Below are 16,791 nucleotides of genomic sequence, written 5' to 3' on the forward strand. Positions count from 1 at the left end.
AGACGCTGTGTGTTTCGTTGTGAAAGCGAAACTACTTTGTTTGATCTTCCAAAAGAGGACGATATCTGCTTCGTCATGCCTAGAGCTGATCTATGCTGGTCGCTGAGGGAATACTTCAACTTAGTGCTGTGGATTGCCGGCACATTTTATGGAGGACTGTTTACTGATCCTGGAAGAGTAACGTTAGACTAAAATGCCGGCATTTCTGACTCACGTAAGTACGGTTTCTTTTATCATTTGCCACTGATGATTCAAACGCGAGTTTTGGGCAGTGTGCAGTAGCACTTGTTGTTTGTCATTTCTCTGATCACAAATGCAGACATGGTTTTATGTTTACGCGGCACGATGCAATGCAACGCAACGCATAAAAAGACAGTATAAGTCATTATAATCAGTAATTATGTCCCCACTGGATGTAACAAATGCCTCGTTTGTAATGGGTTTTCATGTTTTTGAATCATCGCTCCGGCCGGGACACGGCATCACAGTATGGTAAGGGGCGTAACATTTCCGTCACACGCTTGAGGTATTCGGCCAATCACAACACTGGATAGCTGGCCAATCACAGCACACCTCGCTTTTTCAGACCGGTGAGTTTTGTAAAAAATAAAAATCGACGCGTTTCAAAAAGGCGGGGCATAGAGGAGAAACAATAATGTACAGTATGTGGAAAATATTGTGTTTTTTAAACTTTAAACTGCATAAACACATTTCATTACACCAAATACACAAAATAATGTTCTTTTTAGCAGCATCATATGACCCAGTGGTTCACTGTTTTTTTTGTAGGCTTGATTGTTTATGGGGTTTATGGGGTGCAGTGTTAATGCTTCATTTAAAAAAAAAAAAACGCATTATTTTTCACATAATTTATCTTTATTCCACACGCTCTGTCCCTTCTCTGAGAAATGCGCTTCTCATTTCCTGCTTTTATGAAGCCCGCCCTCAGAAATAGACGATGGGCTCTGATTGGTTAGCTAGCCCAGTGTGTTGTGATTGGCTAAAGCGCCTCTAGTGAGCGTCTAATCGTCCCGCCCCTCACCTAAGTTGCATGTGCTCCGGTTGTATTGTAAACAACGGCGTCGTTAATATCGCTTATCAGTTTGAGCCCGATTGAGAAGCAGAGGATATTATTTAAGAGGATCGTGCAGAACCTGTGCAAGCACGGCTTTTAATGGTAGGCCTATGTTTTTTTGTTTGTTGTTGTCTCATATTTTTAGATATGCTGCTATTTGTAAATGCTACTGCTTATGTTAGCTTTTAATATATGGTTTTATCCTGATTAAAGCTTTAATACAGTACGGCAAGTCTGCAAATGCATGTTTAATGCTTCTCATAGCTATGTGAAAATAAGTGTATAAATGGAACAGTTCATTGTTGGAGCTGAGCTGAATGAGAGCGAGAGAGATGCAGAGTGTGTGCAGAGCAGGGGGACGCGAGGAACAGTAGAACCACTGCTTTAAAATATTGATTTTGAAACTTGTGACTCCATTAGAATCGTTAGAAGACAGAATCGTGATTCATATATGAATAGATTTTTACGTGCACCTCTAGTTTTCTATTCCTCTTCTCTAAAGCATGGCCTTTGCTGCCTTTGCTGCCTTTTCTGCCTTTTCTCGAGGGCGGGGTTTATCTGGGTTTGTTAAGAACCCTGGAAGTAACTTGTTGTAGTCCCTACCAGCCGTTTTTGTAGGCATTAAACTGCCAGCAGGAGGCACTGTTGGAGCGGAGATATAGCGGTTTCCCCGGTAATGGCTGTAATCTAATAAGCGCTACTTTATCAGGCATTACAGGAAAGACGAAATGAAAATGACATAGAAGCTTTTCTGCAGACGGTCGGTTCTTTTCAAAGATACATTCATATAAAAACACTGCGTTTTAGTTTTGAAATGTGCAGTGCTCAGTTTATTCAAGGAAGTATAAGCCTTTTGGAAAATCTATTTGTGGCGGTCCGTCTGTTGTGACGAGCTATTGTCGGACCCACACACACATTTCATGAGGAAAGTTATCGTGCACGTTATAATCAGCCCAGAAGTTTCGTCTTAATTGCATATGTTTCTACTCTCACATGCAAATGACTTGCACTTATGAATATGATAACGTTCTGGCATCAATTCTAGTAGGGTAAAACGTAATTACGCTTTCGGTCTGTTTTGCCCTGCCATCATTAGCTGAAGCTGTGTGTGAACAAGAAGCGGCTGCAGAGTGTGAGCTGCTCCATCTCACGCAGCCAGAGAGAGAGATTCTCTGGCGTTCTGCAACAACGCTTAGCTGCTCGCAGATGCACCTGCCTATAAATCGGCCTAATTTGCAGCACAATCGGCCGATGCCGATTAATTAAAAAATGCCAAAAATCGGCCGATTAATCGGCCAGCCGATCAATCGGGCGAACAGCTTAGATGGTGTTTCAGTACTGCCCCGCCCCTTGCCAAAGCAGCAAGTTCCGTCTTACTTGACGCTACAGCAGCTGATCTTCTTCTTTGTTTTCTCTGATGTACTAACTCTGCAACAGCACTTCTTCTTCGTCGTCGTGTTGTCTGATGCACTCAACCAAGCATTCTAACCACGACCTCGCCCCTCCCCACCCCCCCAACCATTCGAATTTCTGTAGGCGGGAATTATTTTAATGATATTCTAATTGGCCGCTTTGTGACATCACTAAACCCCGGAAAACAAGGCTGCAGTCCAAACGAGCTTTTCGTTGTAGTTCTTGAAAAATGATTTTTTTTAAACGAAATATCTACCTTTGGAGTGGACTTTGAGATTTGTAACTTCGTAGATCTTTTTTTATGCCCAAAACATACACACTACACAGACTAAAATTCAAAAAGTGAAAAAGCATAATAGGACCCCTTTAAAAATTAGTTTGACCAACTAGCAATTAGCCAAGGGGTAACCAGCTTTATTTTTCGTATTCAAGTTGGACCAAGCTAAAGAAAAAAATTAGACGACTAACTTTTAAGACTAGTCTAAGCCTTTTATGCAACTGGCCACCTGATCTGGTGATTTTGAGTGGTCTCTGTTTGTGCATTTATTCCCTTGCTTAAACAATTTTTTGGTTGAAATCTAAAAATACTGGGCTTTGTTAACTTTTGAAGCAACTTTTGGATTCACTTTATACCTTTTAAAAGAGAAAAATGGAAATAGGTGATTACGTGTTGTAGCTTAAAGGGACAGTTTACCCAAAAATGAAAACTTGCTGTGAATTTACTCACCCTCAGGCTATTTAAGATTTTTTAGTCAGTAGAACAGTAAAGAAGATTTGTAGTTGAAACCATGGCATATCGCATATCGGGGAACACAAATCGGTTCTTTGAACTAGTTCATTCATTCATTCATTCATGTATTTATTAAGCACCAATAAACACAACAGCAGTTGACCATAGTGCTGTACAAATAGAATAAAAAGCCAGAAAGAAGAAAATAATAATAATAAAAACACCAATAAAATCCAGAACAAAAATGTAACATACAAAGTTAAAAAGCCAAGGTAAGAAAATAGGATTTCAACTTAGTTTTAAACTCATAGACAGACTTTGAATCTTTCACAGATGAAGGAAGGTTATTCCATAGCCTCGGTCCAACGCTTGTCTTTAACCGTGATCTAGACTGAGCTAAGGAGAGGTTTATTGTCGATCTCAGACATCTTGTTGGCTTATTATCTTTTAATAAGCCAGTGAGATAAAAGGGTGCCAGGTAGGCCTGTGCGATATTGAAGAAAAATGCGATATGCGATACCTTGTTAAAAAAATGCGATATTCGATATGCGATACAATATTGCTTAAAGTGTGTAAAATCAATTTCAATTATATTTAAAAATATTTAAAAATTAAAATTATATAACCAATTTGTTTCACATTCTTTCTTGGAAAAGAAAGAATCACTACAACTTCTGAAAGTGACCAGCAGTGTTTTAGCAGTACATAAAGTAATGTCACAAATCAGAAAATGTTATGTTAACATCAGTGTGAACATTCAAACAAAAAAATTAATGACACTAATTTTATATCATTGTAACTTTGCTTTCCATACACTAAGTACTTCTTCATATACCACAGCAACAACTATAGTCTGAGAAAGTTCAAACATGATTAAAGGCAAGTGAACAGTCAGTAAAAAAAAAAAGAAATACACAATTTCAAGCATAGATAAACAGTAGTATTCAGGTACAGAAATTTTATAATTAAGTGTAAAATAACACTGCATAGTCTTCACTGTATGTATGAATTAAATTTAGATTAATCTTTGTTAAAGCCGTTTTGTTGTTTGATTAAAGGTCCCATATTGTACACCTTTCTGGAGTTTTATTTGAGGTTTTGATGTCCTTAAGAATATATATTTGCGGTATAAGTACCAAAAACCATCTCAATATATTTTTACAGCTCCTTTCTCAGGAGCTCTGCTGAGAACAGGTCGATTTTGGTCTGTCTAATTAATATTCATGAGCATCTCTTCTGATTGGCCTGTTGTTTTCTGAGTGACGCACGGCCAGGCCAACCACAGGTAACTAGGGTCAGCGACGTCACAGCGCTAGCTGGAGGCAGCAAAACAAAGGGGAAACTGGAGGCGGCCCATTCAAACCAGCGCAGGTTCGGCTACATAAGGAGCTTAAAATATCATCTTGTTGCGATGTTGGGTGCCAGAATCGACGTAATACAGCCTCAAATTAGAAATTTGATCGCATATCTGCTGCCACTGCCAGACAAAAAAAAACGACGACAGCTGTGGTTAAACGTGATAAAACGAGCAGACTGGACAGAAAGGATCGTCAAATATGCTCGCGTTTGCAGCGCACACTTCTTATCAGAAAAGGTTCAATAAAGTATTGTCTTTTGTTGTTATGGGCGCGTCTACAGATTTCTTGCCATATGTCTATGTTTCTTGCATCTCACGACTATGTTGTGTATGAAATAATGTCTGTAGAAGTGCTGATTTCTCTAAAATGTTTGCTATAAAAGGTAAATTAGGAATAGGTCTGAATAGTTCACCAAATCAGACTGAACCATCTGAAACGGTTGCTGATTTTTGCCAAGTCATTCAGCGTTCCAGTTCCTCCAACAGTCGCTGAACTGAGGAAGTTGATAAAAAGTAGATTATTCACTTTGTGTTTCAGGCATGTAAAACATCCACATTTCATATCATTATTGGGTGCTTTCATGATATATTTGCATATATGTTGTGTTATTGCGTGAAAACATAAACCAGCTGGGCAGAATGAAAATGCAAAATCACTCTCAAATATGAAATTGGGTGGCGATTATGGAAGTCAAGACTTCCAAGGAAGTGCAACTTTTTGTTCCTGACACCCGCATTTTACAGAGAAGAAAGGAAGTCTAATTGTATTTAAATGTTTTCAAACCGCTGTTATAATTTTTGTCTGTGCTATGCTGTTTGTTAAACAACACCAAATATACGAGTACAGACTCAAGAGCAAATACTGCCTCTGGATTCTTCCCACTGTTTCTTAGCAAAATATGTAGCCAAATGTATAAAATATATAGATTCTCGTAATATAGCAGCAGTCTGGATATGTGATCAAAAGTGTTAAGGCCTGTTCACATCAATGGCGATAACTATAAAGATAGCGATAAAGATATAGTTCTAAAAATCGTTCTCAATATTAAAGAATAGCAGAGTCCACACCGCAGCTGTAACGATAAAGGCACAAAGAAAACGATATTGTTGGAATCACTTTCAGAATGATTTTTTCCAGCTGATGAACAATAAAAACATTGACAGCCAATCAGAAACAATCCTGCTTATAACGAGCTTGAGAATTTAAAGCGGCAGACAAGCGTGCGCTTAGAATAAACAGACGATATCGTTCGCTGGTTTGTACGCTTTTGTAACTATATATAGTTATCTTTATAGTTATCATTCTTGGTGTTAACGGGCCTTATTGACTGACCAGTTTTCTTCGCAGTGTGATGGAAAAAAGATTAGAACACCTCTCTGTTAAGCAAAAATTTGTGATAACTGCAAACTGCATGTTGGCCTGAATAGATCCATAAACAGCTGTTCATTAAAATTAAAATGATAATTTCATAAAATTTTTGCTCCAGTTCTGGGTTGGTCTGTGGATGAATGGGCCAAAACTCAAAACTGACTGCTCTGACTGTGCCTGTCTAACACTAGGCATGTTAAAGTTATTTTGATGTCATTTCTGGATATTCTCCAGTACCCTTGCTGCAGGTGGAATATTAAAGGGTTTCATGAAAAAGATAGCAGTTTTTAGTAGGTCTGTGTATCACCAGCAAAGTCACGATACGATACGTATCACGATACAGAGGCCACGATATGATACGTATCATGATACATGACTGCACTGAAGTTCACCTCAGCAGAATTTAGAAAAACAGCTGTTTATTAAACACTGCTTATTATAGTGCCATTTCTAACTATTGGCTGTTTACCACTGTTTTCAGAAAGCAAGCGCGTTTATCCACAGTGGAGAGAGAGCGCGTGTGCACATGGTTGCCAGGTTGACAGTGATAAGTAGCACATTTAGCAGATATTTCCGTATTGCGCAAGTGTAAAGCTCTGTTTTGGGGATTACGTCTCTTTATATCAGGCAACCTGACGATACATCGTCGTATAGATATTTTGAACACAGCACTAGTTTTTAGTACTCCTTCCCATCAGTCATTCAGCAGAAGTATATGTTTTCAAGTGTTTATTATGGGTTTCAAACACAGAAGTAGTGGTCAACCAATATACTGGCAGGGCTTATTACCAGATGATATTTGGCAATTTTTTAATCGTCTGCATTGGCCAACAAGTATTTCTGTTTGAGATGGACAACTTGGGTTTAAAGTAACATTAGATAATTGTCTTGGGGGCAGTCGTGGCCTAATGGTTAGAGAGTCAGACTTGTAACCCGAAGGTCGCGGGTTCAAAGTCTCAGTACCGGCAGGGGTTGTAGGTGGGGGGAGCGAAGGACCAGTGCTCTCTTCCTCCCTCAATACCACGACTGAGGTGAGACCCTTGAGCAAGGCACTGGACCGCCAACTGCTCCCTGGGTGCCACTGCAATATGTCTGCCCACTGCTCCGGGTGTGTGTTCACTGTGTGTGTTCACTACTCACTGCTGTGTGAGTGCACTTGGATGGGTTAAATGCAGAGCACAAATTCAGAGTATGGAACACCATACTTGGATACATATCACGTCACTTGTCTCATGATGTCAGGGTACCATTATACTAGGGATGCACGATATATCGGCCACCATATCGGTATCGGCCCATATCGGCTAATTTTTTCTGTTATCGGTATCGGCCTGATAAGAAAATTTGGCCGATATCTTAAAGCCGATAAATAATGCATTATTTCCTTCAGAGACACTTCAGATGCGCGCTGTTCGTTTGCAGCCTTTTGTGCAATTGTACATTGTAATATTGTGTTTATTTGATGTATACCTGATTTATCTCATATAGAATGCGTTGGGTTAAGTTAAAAGAGCGCTTCAGTTTACCAGTGATCATCTTTAGCTCAGCACACGCAGCTCAAACAGCAGTGCACAACATTAATAACTATGATTGGGAATGTCGTGTATATAACATTCTTAGTAATAATGCACTGTGTAAACGTTCAAAATATTACTAGCAGGTTATTCTCTAATAGTGTGTAAAATATTTTGTCTCAAAATCTTGCATCAGAGCCTGAGCAATATAGAGAGCATCTCCTCAGTAAAGCTTTGTGTTTGCAGGGCTTTTGCGGCAGCAGTACGGTGTCTGTACCAGAGAGCCTGCTCTTTGTGTCCACACTGGACGGAAACCTTTACGCGGTCAGCAAGAGATCCGGAACAATCAAATGGACCTTAAAAGAAGGTATGTATATGCGCTTCTTTCGAGACCAGTAAGTTTTGTATCAAATTACTCACACCACAGTGCAAACTGCAATGAAAACAGTGGACGCCCAGCCTGTGAAAGTGAATACCAGCACTATTGTTTGCTGGTGTGTAATATTGTTATCAGTGGTTCTCAACTTTTTTGACTTAAAGGCCCTCAATAGTCGACAAAATATTCGAAGGCCCATACAGGCTAAGATATAATAATAATAATAATAATAATAATACATTTTATTTATAGGCGCCTTTCTCAACACTCAAGGACACCGCACAATAAATTTACAAACAAGACAATAGAAAACAAACAAGAAATGCCATATACAAAGACAAAACAGAGTAAAGTAGGACGAGATAATTAAACTTTAGGTGAGATATGCAATCTTAAACAGGTGAGACTTAAGTCTCTGGCGATTAAGATTCTGGCGATAATATGGGCTGCTGAGTTTTGAAGCAATTGAAGCTTATAGAGGGATTTGTGAGGAAGACCAAAGAGAAGAGAATTACAATAATCGATATGGGCGATGACAAGACTGTGAACAAGAATAGCAGTAGTATGAGGGGTAAGGGAAGGGCGAAGGCGGTTAATATTACGTAGATGAAAATAGGTGGACCGGGTGATTTTATTAATATGTGATTGAAATGACAGTGTACTGTCCAGGAGGACACCCAAACTCTTAACCTGAGGAGAAGGGAATATTCTTCTTCTATTAGGGGAAAGATATTGCTTCTGGTAATTTTTTTCTGTAATTATGGCAAAGCTCCTTGGAGTGGCGATAAAGCAAATGAATTAACTAAGATTCATTTTGTGATTTCATCAATTTCAAGAACTGTTTGTTCTTCAATAATAACAATACTTATTTTATATTTCTGTAGTGTAACATTCACTTCCACAAGCCAAAAATGACATCCAAAATGTAATGGCTGCAGATCTTTAAACCTTTGGTCTAGACCAGAATCCTGGTCTCTTTTGAAAGCAGACACTTGAACATTACTGGTAGTACAGGGACAAGAAAAAGAGACGTTCAGATTCAAACTGAAAAAACTGTCTAGCATTGTTTTGTATGAAAAACTTCCAAGAAAAAAAAATATTAAGGCCAGGATTTGAGTGGCATGAAAAGTTTGAAAATCTATATAGATGTTCTGGTTTGAGGGTTTTTTATTTATTTATTTTACAATTGATATGATTACAATTGTCATCAATCAAAACTTTACTAGAGACACAGGTTTGCGTTATCCAGCTGGGAAATGTAGTTTATGTAGCATGTCCCCATGCAGCTGTGGAATGTTTTGATCTGTCATTCAGTCTATATTTCAGAAAGCGTGATGTAAGAGGGCTTGTGGTCCATAGAAACAATCATAGAAGAGAATATGAGAGATTTGTGTTTTAAAGCCAAACACACGCTGGAATAATAAATTGGGGGAAAACTGGACACAAGTCTCTATCTCTCTGCCATCTCTGATGCAATCAGCTTGGATTTCTCTGCATTAGTGCAGTGCATGGTTTTGGACTGATTGTTTGAATCCATTTGCTTACTGGATCCTTGAACCAGGGGCGAATCCAAAAATGTTTAAGCGGGTGGGCCTACATAAAACAGGATGGGCAAAGTGTAGAGTATGAAAACTGTAAAACACGTAAACAACTGACAAACAAAGAAATAAAATGCCTATTTTCTGTCAAGTATAATGACAGTACAAACACACACACATAAATATGGAATTTTGGAATTTCTGAAATTTTCTTTAACTAGAAACAAAGAATAGGCTATCTGTAGTTGCCTTTGCATGATGTATTTTATTAATATGTGATTGAAATGACAGTGTACTGTCCAGGAGGACACCCAAACTCTTAACCTGAGGAGAAGGGAATATTCTTCTTCTATTAGGGGAAAGATATTGCTTCTGGTAATTTTTTTCTGTAATTATGGCAAAGCTCCTTGGAGTGGCGATAAAGCAAATGAATTAACTAAGATTCATTTTGTGATTTCATCAATTTCAAGAACTGTTTGTTCTTCAATAATAACAATACTTATTTTATATTTCTGTAGTGTAACATTCACTTCCACAAGCCAAAAATGACATCCAAAATGTAATGGCTGCAGATCTTTAAACCTTTGGTCTAGACCAGAATCCTGGTCTCTTTTGAAAGCAGACACTTGAACATTACTGGTAGTACAGGGACAAGAAAAAGAGACGTTCAGATTCAAACTGAAAAAACTGTCTAGCATTGTTTTGTATGAAAAACTTCCAAGAAAAAAAAATATTAAGGCCAGGATTTGAGTGGCATGAAAAGTTTGAAAATCTATATAGATGTTCTGGTTTGAGGGTTTTTTATTTATTTATTTTACAATTGATATGATTACAATTGTCATCAATCAAAACTTTACTAGAGACACAGGTTTGCGTTATCCAGCTGGGAAATGTAGTTTATGTAGCATGTCCCCATGCAGCTGTGGAATGTTTTGATCTGTCATTCAGTCTATATTTCAGAAAGCGTGATGTAAGAGGGCTTGTGGTCCATAGAAACAATCATAGAAGAGAATATGAGAGATTTGTGTTTTAAAGCCAAACACACGCTGGAATAATAAATTGGGGGAAAACTGGACACAAGTCTCTATCTCTCTGCCATCTCTGATGCAATCAGCTTGGATTTCTCTGCATTAGTGCAGTGCATGGTTTTGGACTGATTGTTTGAATCCATTTGCTTACTGGATCCTTGAACCAGGGGCGAATCCAAAAATGTTTAAGCGGGTGGGCCTACATAAAACAGGATGGGCAAAGTGTAGAGTATGAAAACTGTAAAACACGTAAACAACTGACAAACAAAGAAATAAAATGCCTATTTTCTGTCAAGTATAATGACAGTACAAACACACACACATAAATATGGAATTTTGGAATTTCTGAAATTTTCTTTAACTAGAAACAAAGAATAGGCTATCTGTAGTTGCCTTTGCATGATGTCCTCCTACAATATTAGTATGGTTGAAAAGTACAAGGACACCTCGTAAAAGTAATTCTTATTGATCTATCAGTTTAATCTCAAGTCTTCTGAAGAGACACGATCACTTCATTTGATGAACATGTTTAATTTAGGGTTTTGTTCATATATAAACATTGATCAACATAAGAACTTATCAAATGCGTGCTTACTTGATGCATGGGAACCAATTAGTTTTATTCTCACACATCAGGCAAGCATGGTAAAGCTTCTGTTTTTACCATATTTGATGAGCTCTATGCGTGTATACTGAACAGTGTTTATATGTGAATAAAAGCCTAAATTAAATCCGTTTATCATATAAAGAATGAACAGCATGAGCTTTAGTAAATGGATAGTTCACCCAAAAATTAAATTCTGATTTCTATCTTACACAACATTTTTTTTTCAAAATTCTTTTATGTGACCGCATACTAATTTAAAGACTAGGCCTACATGTATTTGTACTAAAAAAGTATTCTGTCACGCCAGAGAAACATTCTAAACGAACTAGTGAATGTAAGAAGGTATTTAGAAATTCACTTTCCCACATTTTATCCCAAAATTTTGATGTTGATTTAAAAATTCTATTAAAAAATTATAAGTGCGTTAATATAGAATGCAACTGATGTTCAGTCACAGTTGTGTTTATGCTGGCTATTTTTCATCCAATTGGAATTTAGAGCTGGAGCTCTCCGTTAGTTTATTTTTGAAAAAACAAAACAAAAAAGATTTTGTGTTAATTAGCCAACTGAAACAGTTATGATTTCGACTTGTTATTCATCATAACATCTGTCATATCTGTTGTGGGTAACATTAACCTATTGACATGCAAACAGTGCGTCATCAAGGCCAGGCACATCTCATTTCCTCTCAAGCTTTCTCCCAGAACATCACATGAATGAGGGATGGTTCCATTTAATACATTTTAATGCACCCTCCACTTCTGCTGTATTAACATGCATTGAATGGAATCTTCCATCGTTGTCACACTAGCCACACATTGGCTTTACTTTTCAATATTCACACGGCCACAGCAAGTTGCGTTTCATTCACCTGCTGTGTCTCTTAGAAACCTGATGTACAGGCTGAGCCAGTCATTCACGCTGGCGCTACAGGACTGCGGCAGACGTTATAGGCTGTTGCGCTACACACCCACAGCGATTTGCGTTGTGCAGTCTGTGTTAAGTGTGTTGTCAGACTCGATCAGTTGCCATGGATGGTAAATCTGAATTACTTGGCTTTTAATTAGGGATGCACCGATATGAAAATTTTGGCCGATATGATAACCGATAATTCTTTATTTTTGAAAGCCGATAACCGATATGTTGGCCGATTTACGTATATCCAAATTTTATTATACTGTTTTTAGAGCCTGATTACAAAAACACTTCAACATAAGCAGCCTAGTTTGAACGGTGTACGTTTTAAAATAATTTTACTCTCCCATTACCAAATTTAGTCATTAAAAAAGTCTTGCAAATAAATAAAATAATGCATAAATAATGCAAACAAGTCACTGGACATCATTACACGTGTAAAGAATCAAAATGAATGCCCCATACATCAATAAAACAGAATAGCCTCTGTATCAATGATTTTGAAAAAGTAACAAATTAATACCACTGTTTTAAATAGCAGCCGTTTGAGCTGCGCGTGGTGAAGCTGAAGAGCTGGCAGCTTATTTAACTCAAGGAAATGCATCCTGAGATTAATATTAATACAACATAAACATAATATTACAACTTATATATGTACAAAATGACGCAGTTATTGCGTGCTGTAGTCAGAATGTGTGATCCTGTTGTGGATGCGCTCTTCCCATAACAACGCGCTGAAACATGCCAACTAAAAACAAAAAATTCACAATGTTTTATTATAATAATGTTCTCATTAGAATGTTATATACACAACATTCCCAATCATAGTTATTAATGTTGTGCACTGCTGTTTGAGCTGCGTGCGCTGAGCTAAAGATGATCACCGGTAAACTGAAGCGCTCTTTTAACTTAACCAAATGCATTCTATATGAGATAAATCAGATATACATCAAATAAACAATATTACAACATACAATTGCACAAAAGGCTGCAAACGAACAGCGCGCATCTGAAGTGTCTCTAAAGGAAATAATGCATTATTTATCGGCTTTAAGATATCGGCCAAATTTTCTTATCGGGCTGATACCGATAACAGAAAAATGTGCATTTATCGGCTGATACCGATATGGTGGCCGATATATCGTACATCCCTACTTTTAATACTAACAGTCGCAGTCCATATTTGGTGTGGTAACCAGCTGCTGTAAGTACTAGAGCATCTCATCCTCATGGACTGCACCAGATTTGCCAGTTCTTCCTGTGAGATGTTGCTAAACTCTTCCACCAATGCATTAGCAAGGCATTAGTTTGGGGGGACACATGGCTGTCCTTCCTGTTTCCCTGTAACACTGTCTTAGGCGTCTTACATTGCAGACATTGCAGTTTATTGCTCTGGCCACATCTGCAGTCCGCATGCCTCCCTGAAGCAGAACTATGTTCACACAGGTGATCAGGCATAACTCTCATACTTCTATTTGTTACTTCATAGGTTTAATGATCTAGGTCTAGAGCAGATACTGGAAGTACTAAGAACTAATGGATTCATTTACGCAAAGATATTAATCTCCATTAAGTTTACATCCAAGTTTTACGCCCAACAATTTCTTTGCTTTATATTGTCTTCATGTTTGCTCATCCCTTCATTTGCCTGTGACAAAGTTTATAACTCTTAACTGACACATTTTTCATTTCCAATGCAGATCCTGTTTTGCAAGTCCCAACGCATGTGTCAGAGTAAGCCTTCTTTTATTTATACTTGAGCTTTTGTGCATGACAAGTGAAACAACAGGAACTGTGCAAGATGCTGAGCTAGCACGATTCTTCCTATTCATGACACCATCTAACTAAAGCCACAGATAAAAACACCCAGCAGCATAAAAAAAATCTAAAATCTGTGTGCTGCTGTTTTTGTTTGCTTGTTTATTTGGAATACAACAAATAGTTCATAGTGACCACTTTTGTCACAAATATATTAGCTGTTCTTTTGTTTTCTGTGAAAAAAAAAACCCATAATGCAGGTACATCAGTCATACAACATGACAATCCTGAACAAATTCAATTCTTATTTTTACAGGCCTGCATTTCTCCCAGACCCCAATGATGGCAGTTTGTACTCTCTCGGAGGGAAAAATAATGAGGGTTTGACGGTGAGAGATAACTTTATTTCATTTTTAATGAAGGACTTCCTCATTCTCTGGAATCTAAGGGTGTTATTTTTAGTAGTGATAGCTTTAAAAAAAAAGAGAAATATCATTTTGAAGCAAAAGAAAAAGGTTGGGTAACACCTTGTGTTAGAGTCTCTTAACTAGTTGCTTATTAGCATGCATATTACTAGAATTGTAGCCATTTATTAGTACTAATTAAGCACACATTAATGCCTTATTCTGAATGACCTTGTTCTACATCCCTAATCCTACCCAATACCTAAACTTAACAAGTACCTTACTTACTATTAATAAGCAGCAAATTAGGAATTTATTGAGGGAAAAGTCGTAGTTAATAGTGAATAAGTGTTCCCTATTCTAAAGTGTTACCAAAAGTTGCTATGTGTAATTTTGGATGGAGTAACAAATATTATATTTAATATTTGGGGATGTTGCAGAAACTGCCGTTCACCATTCCTGAGCTGGTCCAGGCATCTCCCTGTCGCAGTTCTGATGGCATCTTATACACGGGTGAGAGACTCTTTCTCATTCATTCTTTTGTAATTATTAATTTGACCCTCATTCTCAAGTTCCGTTCATCCAAGCATCATTGGCAATCTATGTCTTGTTGTTAAGGTAGAGATTTGAACAAACCCGTAACCATAAATAAAAAAACATTAATTTTCAACATGATTAGACTGTCAGCAGAGGTTGCTGTTTGAGGAACTGGCCAGTTCCTAGTGGTCTCCCTGTGCGTGGGTGGGTGGGCACTGTGGGATTGTTTCATGATCTCAGTGCAAACACCACAAGAAGATGTCTGTCTGTACCACCCTTTCTAAACTCCTAAATGTGCACAAGGCACAGGCACAGCTACATCTATAATGACACCCAAAGGAAGAAGGTCAAACACTGATTAAATCAGACTGCAGACAGGCCCGAAAGTTAAACAATGAAAGATCCCGATACTTAATCTCTTTAAATGAGACCTATCAACTGTTTAAACATCAGTTTTTAAGTTCCTCTCTGCATTGAATCTCATATGCTGAATATCACAGTGTAACCCACAGGAAATAACCTCTTTTCACTCGAAGCCACACTTGTTTCCGAGCGTAAACATGTGGTGTGTTTGAACTGAAGTGTTGATGTCTGTTTACACATCCTGGAGAGAACATTTACCCATGCTGCATCAGTTGTCTGTGAAATTTTGGTCTTTAAAATGATAATTGAAATGGGAAAACAAGAAGCACTTGGGAAAACCCCTGCACTGAATATGTAAATGTTCTATCTTTACATCTTATGAAATAATTCTTGTTCATTAGTGTTGTATTTGTTCTTGCCATTATTGTATACAGTTCATTGGTGCAAAGTTTTCCAAATATTTTTTTTTTACTTTGAACTAGCTGATGTCACCAAACCCACCCCTTCCCCTCCAGTTAATCAGCTCCATTCTTTGTTTTATGATCAGCCTTTGTGATATGCTCTTGATTACCACAAAAGATAAGCATTTACATATAAATGATTACAGGTATTGTATATGTAAACATGAGACTTATGTGATACAAAGACATGTAAAGTGCTATGAATGCTTTAACAAACGTACAAGCTTCACATTTCCTTTAAACTATTCAGAATGTCTTGTCACGTACTCTTCCCTTTAAAGTGCAGTGTTTTTGCAAACTGAGAAATGAGTCAGAATTATTTTCTGTAGTAGAATCGCAGATGCTGCTCAAAGAGCTGATTCTGAATTAAACTTTGAATTGAATGCGAATTGCACTTTCATAATTGTATGCTGGCCTGTGCTTGAGTACATGAAGGTTTTGATTGTTTGTTCGTAGGTAAGAAGCAAGACTTGTGGTATGTTGTGGATCTGCTGACTGGTGAGAAGCAGCAGACACTGACCTCATCCTATGCTGAGATGTTATGTCCATCTTCATCTTTGCTCTACCTCGGCCGCACTGGTAAGGGCCAAGACCTGTCCCAAGTTCTGACTTTAGATGAGACCATCTCTGTTTGTGTCTATATGAGCAACGAAAGATCACTTTAGGAGTAGTAGTGCTTATCAAAATTCTGAATGCTGTAATACTGTTACTGGAGCGGAGGCATGAGACGGTATCAATTTTTTACAAATCATGATAATTGATCAAATTTTTATCAGGATATTCTGTATTATCACGGTATTGAAAAGCATTGAAACAAACACATTTCATTGTTGTGCTTAATGAACATTTAAATCAGTCCACCAAAAAAATGATGATTTATATACTGCTGAATATGCAAAGTATTGCATTTCATGTGATCGAATGTTTATTGGTAAAATATAAATGAAGACTGTTATGAATAGGGGAGTAATCTTTAAATTAAGTTGGATAATTAAGATAACTTTGACGTTTTTTTACATGGTTGTCTAAAATGTGTGATTCTGATCAATTGCAACATTTAGTAGTCAGATATATTCAATGTTGTCCACGGCAACACTTTATTTTTTTGTTTCATACAAAAGCAACTGGGCCATTTCAAGATCGCAAAATTGATTGGATTGAAAAAAGATACCAGAGAACTTTGTTACTGTAATATTGCTGCACCCTTTTGTTGTGTCTTGCATAACACAAGCAATGCCATGTTCATTCTAATTCTCCAAATATTCATATGTGCATAATATATCACAATTGCATGAGTGCAAAAATAAATGTTATTAAAAACTGACACACATTTATGTATAATAATG

The 16,791-nt window shown here is 37.5% G+C and overlaps 1 protein-coding gene across 2 annotated transcripts in view; it reads left to right on the forward strand.

Moving 5' to 3' along the window:
• Window positions 1-16,791, forward strand: part of LOC107555087 (serine/threonine-protein kinase/endoribonuclease IRE1-like) — a 64,432-nt gene that overhangs the window by 21,098 nt on the left and 26,543 nt on the right. For both annotated transcript variants that reach the window (XR_001605134.1, XM_016237782.1), the window contains exons 2-6: window positions 7,705-7,825; window positions 13,623-13,656; window positions 13,997-14,069; window positions 14,525-14,597; window positions 15,902-16,024. Coding sequence is in view for 1 of the 2 variants with exons in the window: in XM_016237782.1 (XP_016093268.1) it covers window positions 7,705-7,825; window positions 13,623-13,656; window positions 13,997-14,069; window positions 14,525-14,597; window positions 15,902-16,024 (424 nt within the window). In the remaining variant the exon portion in view is untranslated. The remainder of the gene's footprint in view (window positions 1-7,704; window positions 7,826-13,622; window positions 13,657-13,996; window positions 14,070-14,524; window positions 14,598-15,901; window positions 16,025-16,791) is intronic.

Source organism: Sinocyclocheilus grahami, unplaced genomic scaffold (assembly GCF_001515645.1).
Source record: "Sinocyclocheilus grahami isolate Dianchi unplaced genomic scaffold, SAMN03320097.WGS_v1.1 scaffold524.1, whole genome shotgun sequence".
NCBI lineage: Eukaryota > Metazoa > Chordata > Actinopteri > Cypriniformes > Cyprinidae > Sinocyclocheilus > Sinocyclocheilus grahami.